The 18,448-nt window shown below is 40.3% G+C and overlaps 2 protein-coding genes across 9 annotated transcripts in view; one reads left to right on the top strand and one right to left on the bottom strand.

Moving 5' to 3' along the window:
• Positions 1-18,448, bottom strand: part of pald1a (phosphatase domain containing paladin 1a) — a 70,320-nt gene that overhangs the window by 40,906 nt on the left and 10,966 nt on the right. The window contains exons 1-7 of one of the 8 annotated variants that reach the window (XM_079658510.1): positions 12,513-12,672; positions 9,014-9,059; positions 3,105-3,293; positions 2,815-2,917; positions 1,238-1,417; positions 635-799; positions 377-537 (exon numbers count right to left, since the gene is read on the bottom strand). In XM_079658510.1, coding sequence (XP_079514636.1) covers positions 377-537; positions 635-799; positions 1,238-1,417; positions 2,815-2,917; positions 3,105-3,280 — 785 coding nt within the window. In that variant the 5' untranslated portion in view covers positions 3,281-3,293; positions 9,014-9,059; positions 12,513-12,672. Of the gene's footprint in view, positions 1-376; positions 538-634; positions 800-1,237; positions 1,418-2,814; positions 2,918-3,104; positions 3,294-4,633; positions 4,940-5,186; positions 5,607-6,584; positions 7,010-9,013; positions 9,431-12,512; positions 12,673-18,448 lie in introns of those variants that run through there. The other 7 variants (XM_079658509.1, XM_079658512.1, XM_079658508.1 and 4 more) reach the window with 7 other exon arrangements.
• Positions 14,210-17,886, top strand: ndr2 (nodal-related 2; the record flags this gene model as incomplete). The annotated part of the gene is made up of 3 exons (XM_079659900.1): positions 14,210-14,474; positions 16,041-16,825; positions 17,368-17,886. 3 exons carry the CDS (start codon positions 14,210-14,212, stop codon positions 17,518-17,520), a joined length of 1,203 nt encoding a protein of 400 aa, XP_079516026.1. The 3' UTR covers positions 17,521-17,886.

Genomic DNA, 18,448 nt, shown 5'->3' on the forward strand with positions numbered 1-18,448 from the left:
GGGATCATTAAAGTTCCCTTTGAAATATACACCACCTGCAATTTAAACTACGTATAATAAAACATCCTGCTGTTTTCTTTGGACTGCAACAAGTCGCTCTCCTTGGGGGATTATATATTCTCTTGCTCTGGAAATATGTGCAGCTGTAGATAACTTAATAAAGCTGATGCTACAAATCTGATTGCAAACAGGATGCTGCAATCTTTAACTTTTTTTCACCGCCCCCCCTTTCTTCCAAAAAAAGAAGGGCAACCAGCCTCTGCACAAACAAGCGGCGCTATTTATAAACCGCCCTGTATATTCTACTGCAGGCACACACGTTAACTGACAGGTGAGCGGAGGAGCTAAGGGCCAATAAAGGAACAATGTAAACAACCTGTAGGTCGGCATGGTGAACATGGGCCTCTTATAGACCTCTTCCGTCACATGGATGTCCTCCTCGCTCATGATGGAGATCTTCTGCGGCTCGTCTTTAAAGTACTCAATGTCGTTGTACACGTAGAAGATGTTTTCGTTGAGCTGGGAGAAGTCGTGGAGCTGTAAAGGAATGGAGAGAGGGCTGTTTTTAAATACTGCTATAAACTGTTTTGTTGCCAAAAAAAAAAACTCATGCAGATGCTGAGTATGTAGTCACCTCCTTCCTGATAGTGAGCTCCAGGCTCTCCACCAGCTCTTCCTTTTCCAGGCCATGGAGGTTCTCGTGCAGGTTTTCCTTCCTCCTGGGGGTGTACGGCACAAAGTTGTCTTCCTTGTGCAGGAAAACCACCGGCTCTTCTCTTACACAGAAGAATATAACCTCCTGTTTGAAAAAAGCCCAACACGATAAAGATCAAATAAAGGCTTTCTAAAATGCAACACTTCTAAAAAGCAACTGGAAACAATCAGTGGCCATACATTGACACGCAGCACATAAGTCAGGAGTTAGGGAAGTCTGACGTATCATTTCTGTCCATTTTAATTAATTATAGTGAGTTTTGTAGCTGCTGTAAGCGGAGATTCATTTTCCACTGGTACACATCACCGCAACTTTCTGTTTGCTCAGGTCTGCAGTTCAGCCACAGGCTCCACTGAGCACTTGACTCCTCAAATATTTACTGACAACATGACTCGAAATAAGGCCAGGCAGAGCTACACAGGCACCGACTCAGGAGAGTTAAGGGCATAAAATCTACCAGTCAACAAATTAATGTGAGCTTGCCCGGCTGTTATTGTGTTTATAAAAGAAAGAAACAGTGACCTCGTGTCCTTGCGCCTGCAGCCTCTGGAGAACTTGTTTGAAGCCGTTCACGCTGGGCTGACCCATCCCGTACAGAGGGTAGGATCCCTTGACTTGGCGGAAGTTGGGCGCTCCGTAGCTGCCCGTGGTATTGAGGACATCTGCCTTGCTGAACACATCCTGGACCATGAAATACTCCCCCTGGAAAGCAATGCATTTTTCATCTCAGCACATGACTCATACACAACATTTCTCCAGCTTCCACTTGAGTATGCACTAGCATTTGTAAATCCTGCAGAGCAAATATGTCAACACTTAAGTGGTTGGATAAATCTGAAAATAGTGTTTACTTGAGAAATTGACTTGCATCCTCTCCACCCATTACTTAAGTCCTTTACACAAACTGAAAACAACAAGTGGCCAAAATCTACTTCCTTCTTTTTTTTTTTTTTTGTTGGCAAATAACAAATCGGACACGGTTTGGTTACTCTGTTGTCTCAACAGGTTAAACCTCCGCCCTGTCACCTGCATCTCTGAGAGATTAGTAAATCACAATCCCTCAAAATATTGACTTCAGCTTGAGTTGTTGGTGTCAAGAATAAAGTAATAATTCAAAGGTGCAAGCAATTCAAATATTCTCAAGGCTGCCATAACTGAATAAACACAAATACACATCACTGATAACTGGGTTTTGAATAACCTGTCTGCTTTTGGATCCTGTTGTAGGTTAGTTAAATGGCTGGATTGGTAAAGAAGTGCTGGCAAATAATCCTATATTTGAATCTTCCATTCACAGTTACTTGTGCCACTTTCTTGAAAGAGACAGACCACAAAATGACTACTTAGAAAATGCAATATATTTTTAATGCAATAGAGTATTGCATTAAAATATGCATGCAGGAGGGTATTTGAAAAAGGAAAATGGAACAATAAGCCCTTTGCTTAAATATTACTCTGTAGCATAATATTAAGTGAATAGTGATAAAAGACATCTTTGATATCTATAGTCGATATGGTGGTTAAGTAGAACAAATATTATTTCTAATGTTTTGTTCTACTTAACCACCATATCGACTATAGATAGACATTTTAAAAAGAGCAATCACTCAAGACTATTTAAAAAGAAAAATGTCTTACTTTCCCTGGTTTCCCACAAAGAAAACATGACTTAAAAGGGTTGATAAGGGATTCGATATATATATTTTTTTAATAGACATAATTATTTCTTACAGGAAAACACATTTTCCTGTGTAGCAAGACAGATAAGAAAACATGTCCAATCAATGCAGACATGGTCCTACTGATGTACTGGCCAACACACTAAATACACATGTAAACAGAAGCGGTGGACTAACAGTGACAGAACACTTCATGCCTGAACAGACACAGCAGAGGTGACAGAGCAGATCAAAGCCCTGATAGCAGGGTGACAACATTCCTGTATCAATGGCTGCCCCTGATCATAAAACAGCGCATGACAATTGTCCTGTGCCACTCTGCAATTTGGACATGTGAATGTGAAAAGAGCAGACGCAAAGACAAGTGAGATGACTCCACATCTTCACTTTCAGAAACAGAGCGGTAAAAATGGTCCTTACCTGCACCAGGTAGTGCTCGGGCAGAGTGGCTGATATCCGGCCCAGTTTGTAGTTGGTCTTGATGATCTCATTGTGAATCTGAAATTCCTGTCTGCAATTATACCTGTAAAACAGCAAACAACAGCAGGTCTGGATGGTAAATAGAGGTCAATTCAATTATCAGCTACTATTTGCCAGGCCCGGATTGACAAATGAGATGATAACGTGGGCAAACACAGGGGGATGTCTCCACAGTGATCAAAGAGGATTAACACCCAATTGTGACAACGCGGATTCGGGGAGGGACTTACGTGATGACGACAGGTGCGACTTTGTTGGTGATAATGGACTTGGCCTTGTTGTTGTGGATGTTGACTGTCTGAAAGGGGCTCATGCTAAGAGACTGCCTGCTGTCGGCCATCCCGTTGCCATGGACACACTCAATTGGAGCAACAGGCTGTGGTGCGGCGCTGGCAGTTGTACCCATGCTCCACAAGCAGCTGTGAATGACATCGCAGCAGACTCAGAAACAGGAAGCTAACACACTCACACACACACAGAAAACCCCCACACACAGAGGCAACACATACAGTATATTTGGGGAGTGACGACACTCACATGTCTCACACTGAAATGATTTAAAGCATTGATTTGCAATACCTTTTTTACTCCCACAGAGGACATTTACATTGTTACAGCATAATGGAGGAGGTACATTTTTACACGTGTTCAAGTGAGATAAATTATTTTCCATTTTAAGGTTTGAAACAGTCCATGTCCATCCATCTGTCAGTCCACAATAATTTGGGTAATAGTGAGACACTAAATCACTTTCATATCTGTAGTCTTAATATGAAGCTACAGCTAGCAGCCGGTTAGCTTAAGTTGTTATAAAGAGGAAAAACTTAATTGTATGACTTCAACCATTCTACAGATTAAACATATATATTTTTGAGTGACCTTTTAAGGAGCTGAGGTGTCAGTAGGCAGATTTGTTTTATATTTAGACAGAGCAAGACCAGCTCTTACCCTGTTTACAGTCTGAGCTAAGCTAAGCTAACAAATAGCTTCATATTCAGTGGTCAGACATGAGTGGTATTAATCTTCTCGTCTAAGTCTGTCTCAGTAAATGAGCGATAACAAATATTTTATATTGTTCTTTTAAAAAAATATATTGTTGCATTGATGATGCACATTCATGAGGTTTGAAATGTGTAAGCACACAGGCTAAAGACTCACAAAACAGCACATTTTTGATATTTTTTTAATTGCGCAATTAACATGTGTATAATGTCACATGGCCTAAACTCTTTGTCAGATATACAAGCATCACTTGGGTCCAGTTTGATTGTTTTGATTGTGTAGAAAACAATATCTCAACATCTGGATAAGATACCAGAGAAATATAGAACAAGCAGACATTAATCCAATGACTCATGGTCCCCATTTAAGGTGTTTTCAGCACTCAAATTACAACCATCATTCATTTCATATCTCATCAACCATTATAGACCCTTGGGATTGGAGTCGAGTGTGACAGTATTTTTATTTTAATCATACAGCTTGATACTGAGCACTCAGACCCCCACGCGAGCCAGCCACAGACTTCAAGCAATCCTCCTCTCCTCTGAATAAACAATGAGCTTTGCAGGGAGCTCTGCAGATAAACAAACGACTCTTCCGGCAAGCTAGCAATCAGTAAGTAACACTGCTCCTCAACATCACTTATAACATGTAGCTGCTCAGGAACCTACAGCCACAGGGCAAACAAACAGAGGAAGACACAGAAGGAATACACAGGAAAACACAGTACTGTATGTCACCACAAACACAAACTCACAGATACTGTAACGCTGCAGACAAAAAGCTCAGAATCAATCCAACATCAAAATGTATTTGATGCGACAGACAGCCTCAAAGCACCTCTGTGAGATCTCCAGCTTTGAATAGAGCGGACTCTCATTGTGCAGAGAGGCTCAGTGGAGAGAAGTGCCGGGTGAGTCACCGCTACTCTCCTCTTTGTTGCGTCTGGAGCTGAGTGGGCAGGTCAACCTTGCACTCACAGACCTATTGAATCGCTACAGATTCTCTTCTCTCCTCACAACAGGCTACAACGTATTGATTTGCTTGTTACTTTGTCAGGCATGGTTTTAAAAAAACAACCTTACTAATAACTGCAGAGTAAAAAAGCCCAGTGTAAAAAGTCAAACCAATTCCCATAAAAGGAAGGTTTTCGAGGATACCGTGCTCCCTGAAGCTGCCCAAATCTATTTGAGTCCTCGCCACATACCAGACGCTTCTCTGTTGGCCAAAGATTGTGCGACTTCCCGAAGAAAAACAACACCAAAATGATCTTTCACAGCGCCACAATCCATTTAAATTTGACATCTTACGTGTGAGATGAGGAGCGATCTGTACTCCCAGATCCTTTTCTTTGCTGCTTGTTTTCCGCCATGGTGTGTGAGAAAAAGAGTGTGAGCAGTTGGCATCACATTCAAAAAGAAATCTCTCTTTTGAAGCCCTTTTGCCCACCCCCAGTCGGTGGGAAACACCCCTTGTGGGAGCTCAAAGTACCCAGTCGCTTGGCATTGGGCAAAAACTTCAGGAGTTGCAGCTCTCAGACAGCGTCCTTCTCGTCCTCCCTCGTATATGATGTTGGGGATACATTCATGCAAGAGCTTCAAGTCTCTACGGAGGGGACCAAAGGAAGTAGTGGTACATCTGGCTGCCAGATGGCCAAAGTTCAGCTCCCTTCCAGAGGGACAGGCTGCGCGCAAAGACGACAAAGTTGACTCTTGTACTGTATAGCGAAGCAGTACAAAGGAATTATCACTATTAAACCGTCAACAGAAGATCTATAATTTATCAAACAAAAATACCAAACATTCACTGTTTACAGCTTCTCAAAAGGTTTCCAAGATGTTACCTTGAACCGTCAGAACAGGTCATTTTTTTTTGTTTTTTGCAACTTATAGCTTCAACAACTGTTTTCCCTCGTAAAAATCTGACTGTCATTTACAGTAGTTAACTTTCAACCAGATCAGACAGATCCTCCAACAACAACAAAATCAGTCAAAAGAAAAATGTGAATGAAGACACATTTATCCACTAAACTTAGTTTGTTAACCCTCTGCAAAAGGAAAGGGCAAAACTGTTTTTCTGGGAGGGATTGCTTTTCCTGAGGTTTCTTCCCTTTTTCCTCTATAAAATAGTATTTTTGAGTAGTTTCTGCTTATTCAATTTACCAAGAGTCTAATGATGGGGGTGTTGTATGATATATAGACAGTAAAGCCCTAAGAAAATAATGTGTCATTTTGAGCTATTAAAATAAAACTGATCTGATTTAAAAGTATCAATCATGAACAGTTGTATCATGTTTATGTATAAAATGAAACATTATAGATAAAAGATTACACCTGTGTCTCGTTGACTTCCTATATGTACTGAAAACAGAGCTTAGAGTCTGTGCGTTCCTTATGTATCCCTCTGTCACTTTAAGGACATTTAATCAGTAGGTTTCCTTTACCCGGCCACCACCACAGTCATGCATGGTAATATGCATGCTCATGTGGCTCGGTCGAAGGCTATAAACACTCAAACTCTCCCATTCACCTCATCCACTCCAGAGCTTCCCATTTCTGAACACATGTGCTAGTTCTCTTTGTAAGAGTTAAACAAAGCGGAAACATCCTGACAGAAGGTTTGGTTTAACGTCCAAAGTAAATGCTGCAGCACACACAGTAGCTTGCTCACTGAAACTGATCTATTAGAAAAACCCTCCTCGGACTTACCTTAATAGCCTGTCACCTCTGCTGCGTGGCCATGGCACACACACACACACACACACACACACACACACACACGCACACACTCAGATACGGAAGTTTCTGCTTCACCAAAGCTCAGCCTGTCAGCTACACTGATTTCAGCATGGGCAGGCGTGCTCTAGTGAACGGGCGGGCGGGCAGCCGGGGCGGAGGCCTGAGTAGAAATAGCCCTCAGTCATAAACATCCTACTGGAGATCCAATCAAGGCAACTCATCAGAGACGCTGTTTACCCCACATGTCAACAACAGAAGTGTCGCACTGCATGTGAAGTCAATAAAACGACAAGAGAAACTGGACCAAACTAAAACAAGCCGATCTTGAGTTCAACTTAGCTTTTTTCAGATAGCCAAGCCCTTAACAGCTGGTCGAAGCAATTCAAGTGCACGAATATTTAAATTCACTGATTGCACAGGGAAAAGAACAACCATGGGAATTGGAACCTCCTGCCAGCCAGCCAGCCAGCTTTGCTCCATTCAGGGCTGCCCCATTTAAATTCTGCCGGTGTCCCAACTTTGCTTTAGCAACGTCTTCAGACAAAAGGGCCTGAGAGCAGACAGGAAGGAGTGTGCAGCTGCAGGATGCATCTGTTGGTGGCCCCGAGGAAGGATGCAGAGCACTCTTCATTCACAAGAGATGCTGGGGTTCAAGGGAGATGGGTATCACTTTGCCCAGGCGATCTTTCAACACATCCTCCAATATCAAGATGGAGGAGAGATTCACAAGCGTGGCCGCAAGGACCACAACATTTCCAAATCCAATGCAATTTCCTTGGCAACTTTGCTCATCTTATTCAAGGATCCTGGGTTTTTCTGGTCTCCACTGTAGCCACTTGATCAGTCTGCCAATGTTAAAGTCTGAAAGCCTGCTGGCCGCACAAAACCGCATTTAAAAAAAAGGACAGAATTAAATGCATTCAACATAAGAAACATCAGCTTATGTTGCTTCGGAAAACTGCCTATGCAAGCAAGAATGTGCAAAAGACTGTTCGGCGTTACTCAAGAACCTAATCTAATAAACGCCAATACAAGGTTTGGTGTAATCCAATCCTTGTCTTATTTATAACAATGACACAATGTCTCACAGTTTCTCACTCATCACAGGATACTGAACCACCAAACCATTCAATAAAGCCCAGTCACACAACCCAGAGCGAGGAAGTGTCAGCACACCTTGATAGGAAATGCTTAGTTGTACTCTCTGAAACTTCCTCCCTGCAGCTGTACACATATTCCACCAATGAGGTTAAGGGTTACATGCAGGCGTGATTCCACAGGACATCGCTAGTTCCTGAGCTATATATCAGTGCGGCGCGGATATGAGCTCAGTTCTTCCTCTGCAGAAAATCGTTTTATTGTTTTCCTTCAACTGTTCCAAAGACCTCATTGTGAATGTGTGTCAACTTAGAGCTCTGATGTTTGTTTTTTTTCTCTCCAAAATAAATCGCACAACAGTCTGTTCAAAAGGAGATTGTGACAAAAAGGAAGCCATGTGATGCATTGTTCAAGGATGCAATTTCCAGATCTGATCAAACCACACAAGCTTTCCCACTGAGAGAAAGATAGTCCAGATAAACAAATCGCACACACTGACTTACACAAAAAAAAAAAGCAAATTTTCCCCAGAGTAAAAGCAGCGACTGGGACTCTGAGTGACACAAAAACAAACCATGCTACTGCAGTGAATAGGACATAAATCACATGAATAACCTTTAGCCTTCTACATTCTTGCTTTCATCACAGCTTGACATTGAGCTGCTAAAAGGGGTGTGCAAATCTATTTTTAAAACCCTGCCTGTAATTTAATTCTTCCAAGTTGGCAATTGTATCCCCCTATGATTTCAAGGCTGAAGTACTGTGGCTTACATTTTTTTGTAACCCCAACGTCTTGACCACAATATTCTGTCAGCACCACCCACCGACTGACAGCATTTTGTATCAGTCACTGCCTCAGAGAACCTTTCCCTGGACAGAATGTACACACATTTTAATATATATGTTTCACTCAGACTGAAGTGGTAAACTTCTGTATGCGCAAACACATCCCGACTGAGCAGAAGCATTTTCTAAGTCGGCGTTGGAAGCCAGAATCCTGTCAAACAAGCGCTCGTCCTCTTGTAAAGGAATGAGAGCCGGTAAACACTTCAGAGGAGAGAGCAGGCATCACATGCCATAAGAATGTAATCCATGTAGCTCTGTGGACATCACACATGACTAGTGTTACTGGTGGAACTAGTGCTAAATGAAAGGATACCTCTCTGCAAAGAGGAAAGTAGCTTTGATATTCCTTCATGGATTGAAATCCTTTTTTTTTTTTTTAATTGCACATGGTAGCAGTTTACATTTCAGTCCAAGTAATAGCAACCACGAGCCACAGAGAAGTATCACAACTATACCTGACATTCAGCTGATCAGTCCACCATCCAAAAGATGCTCAAGTCTCTGAGGAACACAGTTAAAAGACAGAAATAGTGGGTTAAAAATAAACTAAAATAACAGCTCTCTGGCAGGCACCAGCCTCAGTCAGACATCGCTCTCTCTGACCTGAGGCAGTCTGTCTCTTCCCGTTGATCACACTACAGCAGGCGGCGGTCTCAAAACATAAAAGGCGTCCCTAAAGAGCGAGTCAGTGAACGTGTCCAGTGAGGACAGATCCTAGACAGTCTGCAGAGAAGCCAGAGGAGGGGGGCACACAGCTCTACGTCTGCGGAGATTTAGAGGGGTGATGGCATGCACCCTTGTTTTTGTGTGTAACTTTTTTTGCCTGCGTCCCCTGTGCAGGAGGTGCTGTCAGGCATGCCAGTATTTGTGTGTGCAACTGTGTGTGTGTGTAAAGAGGATGTGGGGGCGGACCCACAGAGGCTTAATCATCATGCATTTCACCATCCAATCACTACCGGAGCCTCCTGGCAGCACAATGCCTCCCACACATGGCAGACCTTTTAACAACCGTCTCAAACACATAAATTAAACGTTCACTTATTGAAATTATTACAATCAGCTGCAGCAGTTGACCATTACTGATGTGATGTAGAGCTGCCAGCAGGCTGACAATCAGTAACAACTGCACACAGATGACATCACGTAAGCCTAATTCACTACGATGCTCTAATTACTCCATTCATTAGCGGTTAACACATGCAATGTTGAAGGCAAACAGGCTTACAGCTGGGCAAACACTTAGATTTAAGCTTGAGGTTCAGCTGCAAAGGGCTGTGTGCTCTGTCTCTTGTAGTCGCAACCCTGAGGTGAGACCATCCCATCATGCAATAAGTGTCCCGTTTCATCCTGTGGGTTGCATTAAGCAAGAAAAACACACACAAATCTGAACATCACAACAACTATGAATCAAAATAAGTAAACAGAAAACCGATCTTATCGTCTGACTGGCTGCCTGTGAGAATATGTTCTAACAAAAGAATGTGCAACCAACATTCTGTCACACGATAACATCCAAATGAAGCGCATTTTTAATCTTGATTTGCAAAAGTGGTGAGTGGTTTTTTGAGATATGGATGTTAAATCTACAGCTGCCACACCTGTTCCTTCCTTCCTGCTGCAGAAGCGCACACCAAGTCTCTGATGTTCTTGCAACACGATGAATGTGAAACGAACCCCTCCCATGGCCCACAAACGGCAGAACATTAATCAATCCATGCGGAAATTGAGAAATCATAAACTGCCCCTTTCTTGTGGGATTTTGTGAGATCAAAATATCAAATATCAAGAGACAAGAAGCAGTCTAGTAGATGTCAACAAATATTTTAAATGATATTAAATAAAGCTCCAAAGTGACACATCATCTTAGTTCAACCTATTATTTCCTTCCGTTTTTTTTTTATTAGATGGCGATAAAGCAGATTTGCAGGGAAAGGATGTTCTGTGACAGATTATGAAACACTTCCTTTCTGCTTAATGTGCTCAATGGAAAAAAGAGCATACGGCTAATATCACCTGTCTTATCTTAATCCTTTCTCAGGTCTGGTGTCTGTCTCACCTCAAAAAAAGCCAATTTGCTGAAAGCCTTGTAAAAGTAACAGGAAGGAAGGATATAAGGAAAATATTTCACCTCGGCTATAGTTCAGCTGCTAGCAGAAGTATGAAAATCATTGTTAGATTACGATTTTTTTGAATGTTATTTTCAATTATATCTGTATTTTTCTTTAAGTATAGGGACACGTTTAAGTACACCACCATCACTAATGCTCCTGGGAAGATGAAATGACAATGAGATCACCCAAAGAAACACAATTTGGGGATATTACATATCCACTCGAGTGAAACAACCAAATATGACACCTTGTGGTAAAACTTTTCCATTGCACACAGAAAACAAGATTTCTCCTGTCGCAGATGTTAGCCTTATTTCATGACAACTACTTCAATTCTAAACAGGTGTTTGACAGTTTAGACTATAATAATTGTATGGGACTTTTAAAAAGAAGAAACATGTTTTATATTTGCTGTTTAAACATGACTGAAAAAAAACTAAATCTGACTCAACCTCCGCTTTCAGTGGAAAATAGTTTTCTATCTGTGTTTTACATTTTTGTGTTACTTTTATGTATGCACCACAATACAAAATCAAATTCCTCGTACGCGTCAACCTACCTTGTAATAAACCTGTATCTGATTCTGAATATTCCCAAACAACTGCCCATGAATAGTTTAATAAAAGATAAGCCATACCAGGAAATATTTTTAAGTTAAGCCTCTTATCATTTAGCCAAACATGAATAGCTTAATCATTTATGATCCAGGTGTCCATTCATCATTCATTCAGTGTCATGCCCTCACTCTTGATTAATTGTGATGTTCCCGGGTTGATCTCTACTCTGGGTTGACAATAACCAGTTTCTGTCTTCCCCCAGGATGTGAGGTAAGGTGATATGAACAGAAGAGATTCCAGCTGCACAGGCTAAACCAAACAACAGCGGGGACTACAATACATCAAAGAAGACACTGTTTTGTCTAACTGTGTGCTGTGGACTTTTCATATTCCACATAACACCTTATGGGAGGCTGTCTTGGTACTTGTTATGAACTTTGACCAAGTCTATAGGCATTATTTTTGCAGTGACAGAACATATTCAAAGAATAATATACCTTTTTGGCATTGCATTCAAAGAAAAGTCACACTAAACGTGCTTTTTAGATTCCCACGGGGATAAATAAAGATCCATCTTATCTTATCTTGTATTTTTCTGCCAATGAGCTGATAACAACATATCTGTTGGCTATTATTTTGTATATTTTGAGCATTTAAAATCATGTTTGGGATCAACATGCATAGCAAAATGTTATACATGTGTGGAAGTTGTTGTTTGGGCAGTTTTATAAAAAGCTGCCATAAGATTCCTTATTATTAGTGGTAAATTCATATAGCTTGCACTAGGTTGTGAATGTTTTACAAATACCAAAGGTAAAGTACAGTTATGTGGTGCATACCCAAACTTTGTATACATCACATTGGTGAGGAAATGTGTGTTTGAAAATAAAATAAAAACATATCCACACTTTTATCTAAAAAATGAGTGTGTCTCTGAGCATGCCTGATATAAGATACAAATGGAGGGTTATAGATGATCCAACATTGTATCATTGATAACTTCCTGGGAACAAATTATTGGCAAGATGCAGAGCACAATACAGGCATGGAGGGTGGGGGGTGCCAAGCACATGTATGCCCCATCAACCACACAAACACTTCTCAAGATACTCTTCGCTTAGCAAAGTGCTCAGCTGCAAATATTCACTAAATATAACACAATAAACAAAAGGTATAAACAAACTGTGAGAGTCCTAGCATGCACAAATGTTAACTCATATTAATGAATGTTAATTTTTCGGCTGCCGTGGCTCTTGCAACAAGCCGTAAACGTTTAAGCTACTCACCATTTCAGCACACGGTGTTTAACAAAAATGCGTCTGGCTTTTAAGACAACGTGTTTTCAGTATTTGTCCGGGGTAGATGAAGTAACCGAGCTGCACGTCTGTCTGTTTATGCTACCGAAAAAAACAACATCCAATGATTTTTTTTTTTGGTCCTTTCTCGGAAAATTTACGAGGAAAAGGATTTCGCTATGTGGATACAAGAAGGGACAGCGCATGCGCAGTCTGCGGTCATCCTCGGATGCTCTGAGTCTCAATAACCAAAATAATGCACTCCCAAAACGTAGAAATGTCACTAATAACGACCTTTTAGGAGACGTTATTGTAAAAACATGAAATAAAAAATGTGGTAAAAAAGACTGGTATTTCTTTTACTTCTATAAAATATAAAAATAGATGGTTTTAAGTGGGCTTACGATAAATAAAGGTAGCAAACCATTATAATTTGATGTTAATATGCAAAATAGCAATGATTTACTTAAAACTTAACAAGGAAGTTATTATAATGGTGTTTTGTACTTTCATATCATTATTCATACAAAAAGCAAGTTATAGTACCCAAATTCCTTATTGACACTTTAAACCCATAGGTGGGAGAAGTACTCAGATCTTGTACTCAAGTAAAAGTAGAACTACCTTAGTGCAGGAATACTCTGTTACAAGTAAAAGTCCTGCAATCAAAATGTTATTCAGGGGAATGTACAAAAGTAGCATCACAATATACTTAAAGTACCAAAAGTAAAAGTACTCATTCTGCAGATTGGTCAATCTCAGAATAATATATGTTTTGATTATAATTATTGATGCATTAGAGTGTTATCAAAGCTGGTAAAGGTGCAGATAGTTTTAATGGCTTTGTAGCTGGTGCATTTACTCCAGGTGTAACTAAAGTCTGATTTAAGAGTTGATTATATTTCATATCATTAATCCCAATCTGTAAAGTAACTAAAGTTACAAAATAAATGTAGTGGAGTAAAAGTACATGATTTACCTCTGATTGGGGACTAGAAGTACAAAGTAGCATAACATGGACATACTCAAGTTAGGTACAAATACCTCAAAATTGTACTTGAGTAAAAGGTACTTACTTCCCATTTCTGTTCAAACCAGTGTTCCAATATTAGCATACTGCAAGGGCTAGTAAAGCCTCGGTAAATTAGAATATAGAGAGAAATAAAGTGATGTACATTGTACATCATGTTACCTAAAAGTATAAACCTTTCCCCATAGGCTTGTTGTATGTACATTATAAATATACTGCTGTCTATTTCTTTACTTTTTCACAAGGTCATATTGTACCTGAAAATTGATTAATGTTGTTGATGTTTCATTAATCTGTGTCTCATAACAGCCGAATCGTTCTCTGGCATAGTCCATTTCAGACGGTATTCAGTACACTAAAGCCTAACCATTAGTGTAAGGCAAATAGCTGAAACAATTAATCCAAGGATGGGGAATCAGGCTGCAGAAGCCCAAATAACATGGCGCAAACAAAGAGCCCCTCTCCTTGTAAACACGCACCCAGGCGCCTCATTACCAACAGAATGGATGATGAGCTGTCAGGTAACAAGTCTTGAGGACGCATGTCAATTTCCTTTAATGTTCTCAGCTACTTGTTAAACATGAAAGGGGGTGGGTGAGGGTATATAAGACACCCCTAATCTCCGAGTAGAGGAATTTGTCATTAACCGGCGAAAAACATGCGTTCATTGGGAGCTCTGGCCGTCGCGCTGCACGCATCTCTGCTGGTGCTGCTGGCTCAGGGGATTCCAAGAAACAGAGATAACGTTTTGTTGCGGCCTTTGCAGCGTTTTCCCCTCACGGATAGAACAACCGGGTTTCACTTGCCAACCTACATGATGCATCTCTACAGGAATTTCAAGGCTAACTTTTCCAGGCCATTGGATATTATGGAGCAAGACGCAGCAAAGCAAGCGGACACCGTGAAGAGTGTGATGGCTAAAAGTAAGATTTGTTTGATTATTGCGCAGGCATAACATGGATCAGGGAGATAAAATGATAGGTCATGTATACACAAAATGTGTTTCCTAGGGTTTTGTATATGTGTTAGAAATCAGATGTTTCTTATAAGCTTAAAGACGCTCTGGATGTTAATGTTTTTTGGCTCAAGGTTTGTCCTGTCAAAGCTGCGAGCCAGACGACCTCTGAGGCTTTCAATCCACATCCCACTCGGGGGGTGAATAACCATGCAGGGATCAGCGTGTGAAAAGGCCGGTTTTCTGTCTAATTCTCAAAGCAAACCTCTTTTTTCTTAAATCGGTGATGTTGATTAGATATCTCGCCAGACATCCCCCTATACAAATCTCTTGTTAAGTCAAATCAACAACTTCCCTCAGTTCTTTTTTCACACTTGGCTTGATTAGATTAGAGCTCGGGATTTAATGGCACAGGCAGCCAACAGAGGACAGCCCTCCCTGCTGCTGAATCTAATTTAACATCGCTGCTAGGTGTTAGAGTTATTACCTATTTGTTTGACTGAGGATATGCAGAAGCCAGGAGAGCCATGGATGTGTTAAATGATTGTTTTCGGCTCGGGGTTTGGTTTGAGTGGATGAATGAAAGTGGTTGGCACTTTTGATCAACAGTCTAGCTAAATTGGCCAATGCACTGGACAATACACAAATTAAATGTTTAAAATGCTTTAATCCTTTAGATTAATTTGAACAACACCTGTTCATTGAATCACAATGACCCCCATTACAGATGAGGGCGCAGCACATGTTCTCCAGCAGAACAATGACTGGATTAATTTTTAAGAAGCAGCTTTGATTGGCTGAATCTCGATCAATACACACATTAATCACGAGGTCATGGTACAGGTTATCAAGGGGAATTAAACTCAGCATTTGCTATTCTCCCTACAACTCACTTTGCAAAACAAAAGAGTTGGATTGGTATATAGAAATAGCATAACTTCCCGTAATTAATGGCCACAATGCAGTAATTATAGAAACTGATGGATAATAATTTCGCATTGGCAATTAAAGTTTATGAAAGTAATGCAAAATCATTTTTATTCTAAACTGCTTATAACAAGGGATATAATAGTTTCAAACAATTTCCCAAAATGGGATCAATAAAGTCAATCTGATCTGATCTAATCTAATCTATTACTCTATTAAAATAGATTAACTACAAAATTAAATACCAAAGATGGCTACCTTGAAATTAACAGTTTAGGAAAATATGTATTAATTTTTATTATTTTCAAAATAAACTCTGCAGTTTATCTGTTAAATTGGTATAAATAGACCAATCTAAAAACCGATTTATTATAAATACTTCAACTGAAGGAGATAATCACTACCCTTTATTTAAATATAGAATGTAATAGTTAAAAATGTTCATCATGAAACGTGCCGGTGTTATATTTTATATCTTCAACAGGTGGATTTTGCACACTGGCACAATCATGTGTGTGTTGTCAAATGAGGTGGGATTGTTGTATAAAGTTTGCTAATGATGACCTTATTATAATTACGCAAATATTTCTCTTTTTTTCTACATCAGGTTTGACACTCAGGGAGAAGTGCTGGGTTGCGACCTTTGACCTCCATCCGCTTCTATCTGACAAGCAGATTCAGGCAGCAGAGCTGAGGATCCGGCTTCCTCGGCAACAGAATGCCTCCAACATCACGGTGGAGGTCTATCACCAGTATGGCAAGGCGTGCCATTCTCACACAAGCTGCCAGGAGCAGCAGCTGGTGGGCCTGCTCTCTGAATCATCACTGGTCACTTCATCACAGAACTGGAAAGTGTTCAACATTACAAAACCTCTCTTGAGCTGGCTGAGGCAAAAATCAGCAGTGAAAAGTCGAAAAAGAAGAGTGTTGAGAAGAAGGAGAGTGGTAAAAACTAAGAGAGGCTTGACGCTTCCTGATGTGCCTGGGTTTGTGGCGAGCCTGAAAAGAGAGTCAGACGTGAGTGACCGGGCCCTGTTGGTCATATTCTCACAAACTGGCTCTGGTGAAAACCCGAAGGCCAAAGCGAGCTTACGTCACACAGCTGAACAATCCAAGTTCTTGTCCCCTGCTGAAATCAAAAGGGCCCGCCGGCCAAAGAGGCGCAGGACCAAGCGGGGCCAGAGAGAACAGTCTGTGAGAAGCCTGCAGGCGTCCAAAGGAGGGAGTGACAAATCTCTCTGTCGCAGAGTGGAAATGCATGTAGACTTTAATCGAATTGGCTGGGGGTCCTGGATCGTTTTTCCTAAACGATATAATGCCTACCGCTGTGAGGGTCCCTGCCCTGGTCCCCTGGGAGAACACCTGAATCCAACAAATCATGCTTACATGCAGGTGAGTGCTGGTGTTACTATGAATATTTCTCATTCATTGTCTTAGACTCAGATTTACATTGATGTGTACTGCTTGTTTTGACATATTCCCCCTTTTGGGACCTGAAATGGGAGATACTGGATCACCCAGAAAATGTCCCTTACATGCCCCACAGTGTTTGTAATGATAACTGATAGATCAAGGGGAACTGGTTTTGCTGTTTGGAAGGTCACATTAACAGTAAATCTGACAAGACAAGTGCAGCATTAGGCTTTAGACTACAAGACAAGAAAACATTAAGAGATCAGTATCGTCAGTAAGATTTAAAAAAAAAAAGATGAGCTGCAACATTTTCTGTTTTTAATTAACAATGGAAACAACCATTAGTTGCAGTCATAAAAAGGGATTTATACAGTGATAGCTGCCATCACAAAACACTCACAGGCATAAACCTGAACAATTAAACTGAATAAAAACGATTAGTTAGTATCTTTATGAAGTTAAATTCATTATTTTGAGACCAGAATAATATATTTAAATCGTGTTTTTTTGTTTTTTTTCAGAGTTTACTTAAACATTACCACCCTGACAAAGTGGGATCTCCCTGCTGTGCCCCGACCAAAATGAGCGCATTAAGCATGCTGTACTATGAAAATGGAGAAATGCTCCTTCGACACCATGAAGACATGATCGTGGAAGAATGTGGCTGCCAGTGAGAGCTCCAACCACCTCTGAACATGACCTGTGAAGCTGAACGGACAATGTCTCAAAACGAAAGAAAACACTTAGCTAGAAGGAAAAAGCTCTTTGATATTTGTCACTGTGCACTGTAAGATTGTAGCTGATCAATGTGCAGATAAGGGATTTTAATTTGTGATGTGAGCTCTGGTTTGTAAGGGGAACATTGTCATTTTAAGATGTGCTGAAATAAAAACTCAATAGTATCCAGCCTTCCAGCTGTGTGCAGATGTTACAATGTAATGTACAATTGTATTTCCCTTATCAAATTCCTCAATGTAAACATGAAATGGCAATGTAGTTAAATATTTCAGCACTGTTTTTATTGTACACTACCATTTGTGTAACTATAAATGAATGATTATTTATTGTAAATATTAAAGAAATTGTATTTATGTACATTTTGCACATGGATTATGTATTTTATTCGGTTACTTTTTCAGACATAACTTGCTTCATTTGTTAAGTGAAGAAAGGGGTTTTGTAGAAAAATATATATTTCTTACGTATCGTGAAAAAAAAAAATCATGTTTTAGTACAATATCATAGTCTAAAAGCACAGCTTTCTCAGAGGTGCCTGATATCAACAATACCTGTCATCACTGCTATTTTAACCTGTCACTACAATGTGTCAATGCATACTCCAGAAGAGGTTGATATTTCTAGTATTAGAGTTTTTTCAGTCATCAACAGCAAGTCATAGCCATGCAAAATACGGCATTGTATAGGAGAGGGATTTCCAGCAAATACTGTAAAGTGGCTTTAAGTGGTTAGAGTGTTGAACCATTCATCCAAAGCCAATGAGCACATTGTATTCAAATCATTTGGAAACACACTGACTTAACAGGAATTTGCCAGAGTCATGATGACGATAACAGGGGTCTAACCTGGGAATTGTTGACCTGG

Source organism: Notothenia rossii, assembly GCF_949606895.1.
Source record: "Notothenia rossii genome assembly, chromosome: 11".
NCBI classification, from domain to species: domain Eukaryota; kingdom Metazoa; phylum Chordata; class Actinopteri; order Perciformes; family Nototheniidae; genus Notothenia; species Notothenia rossii.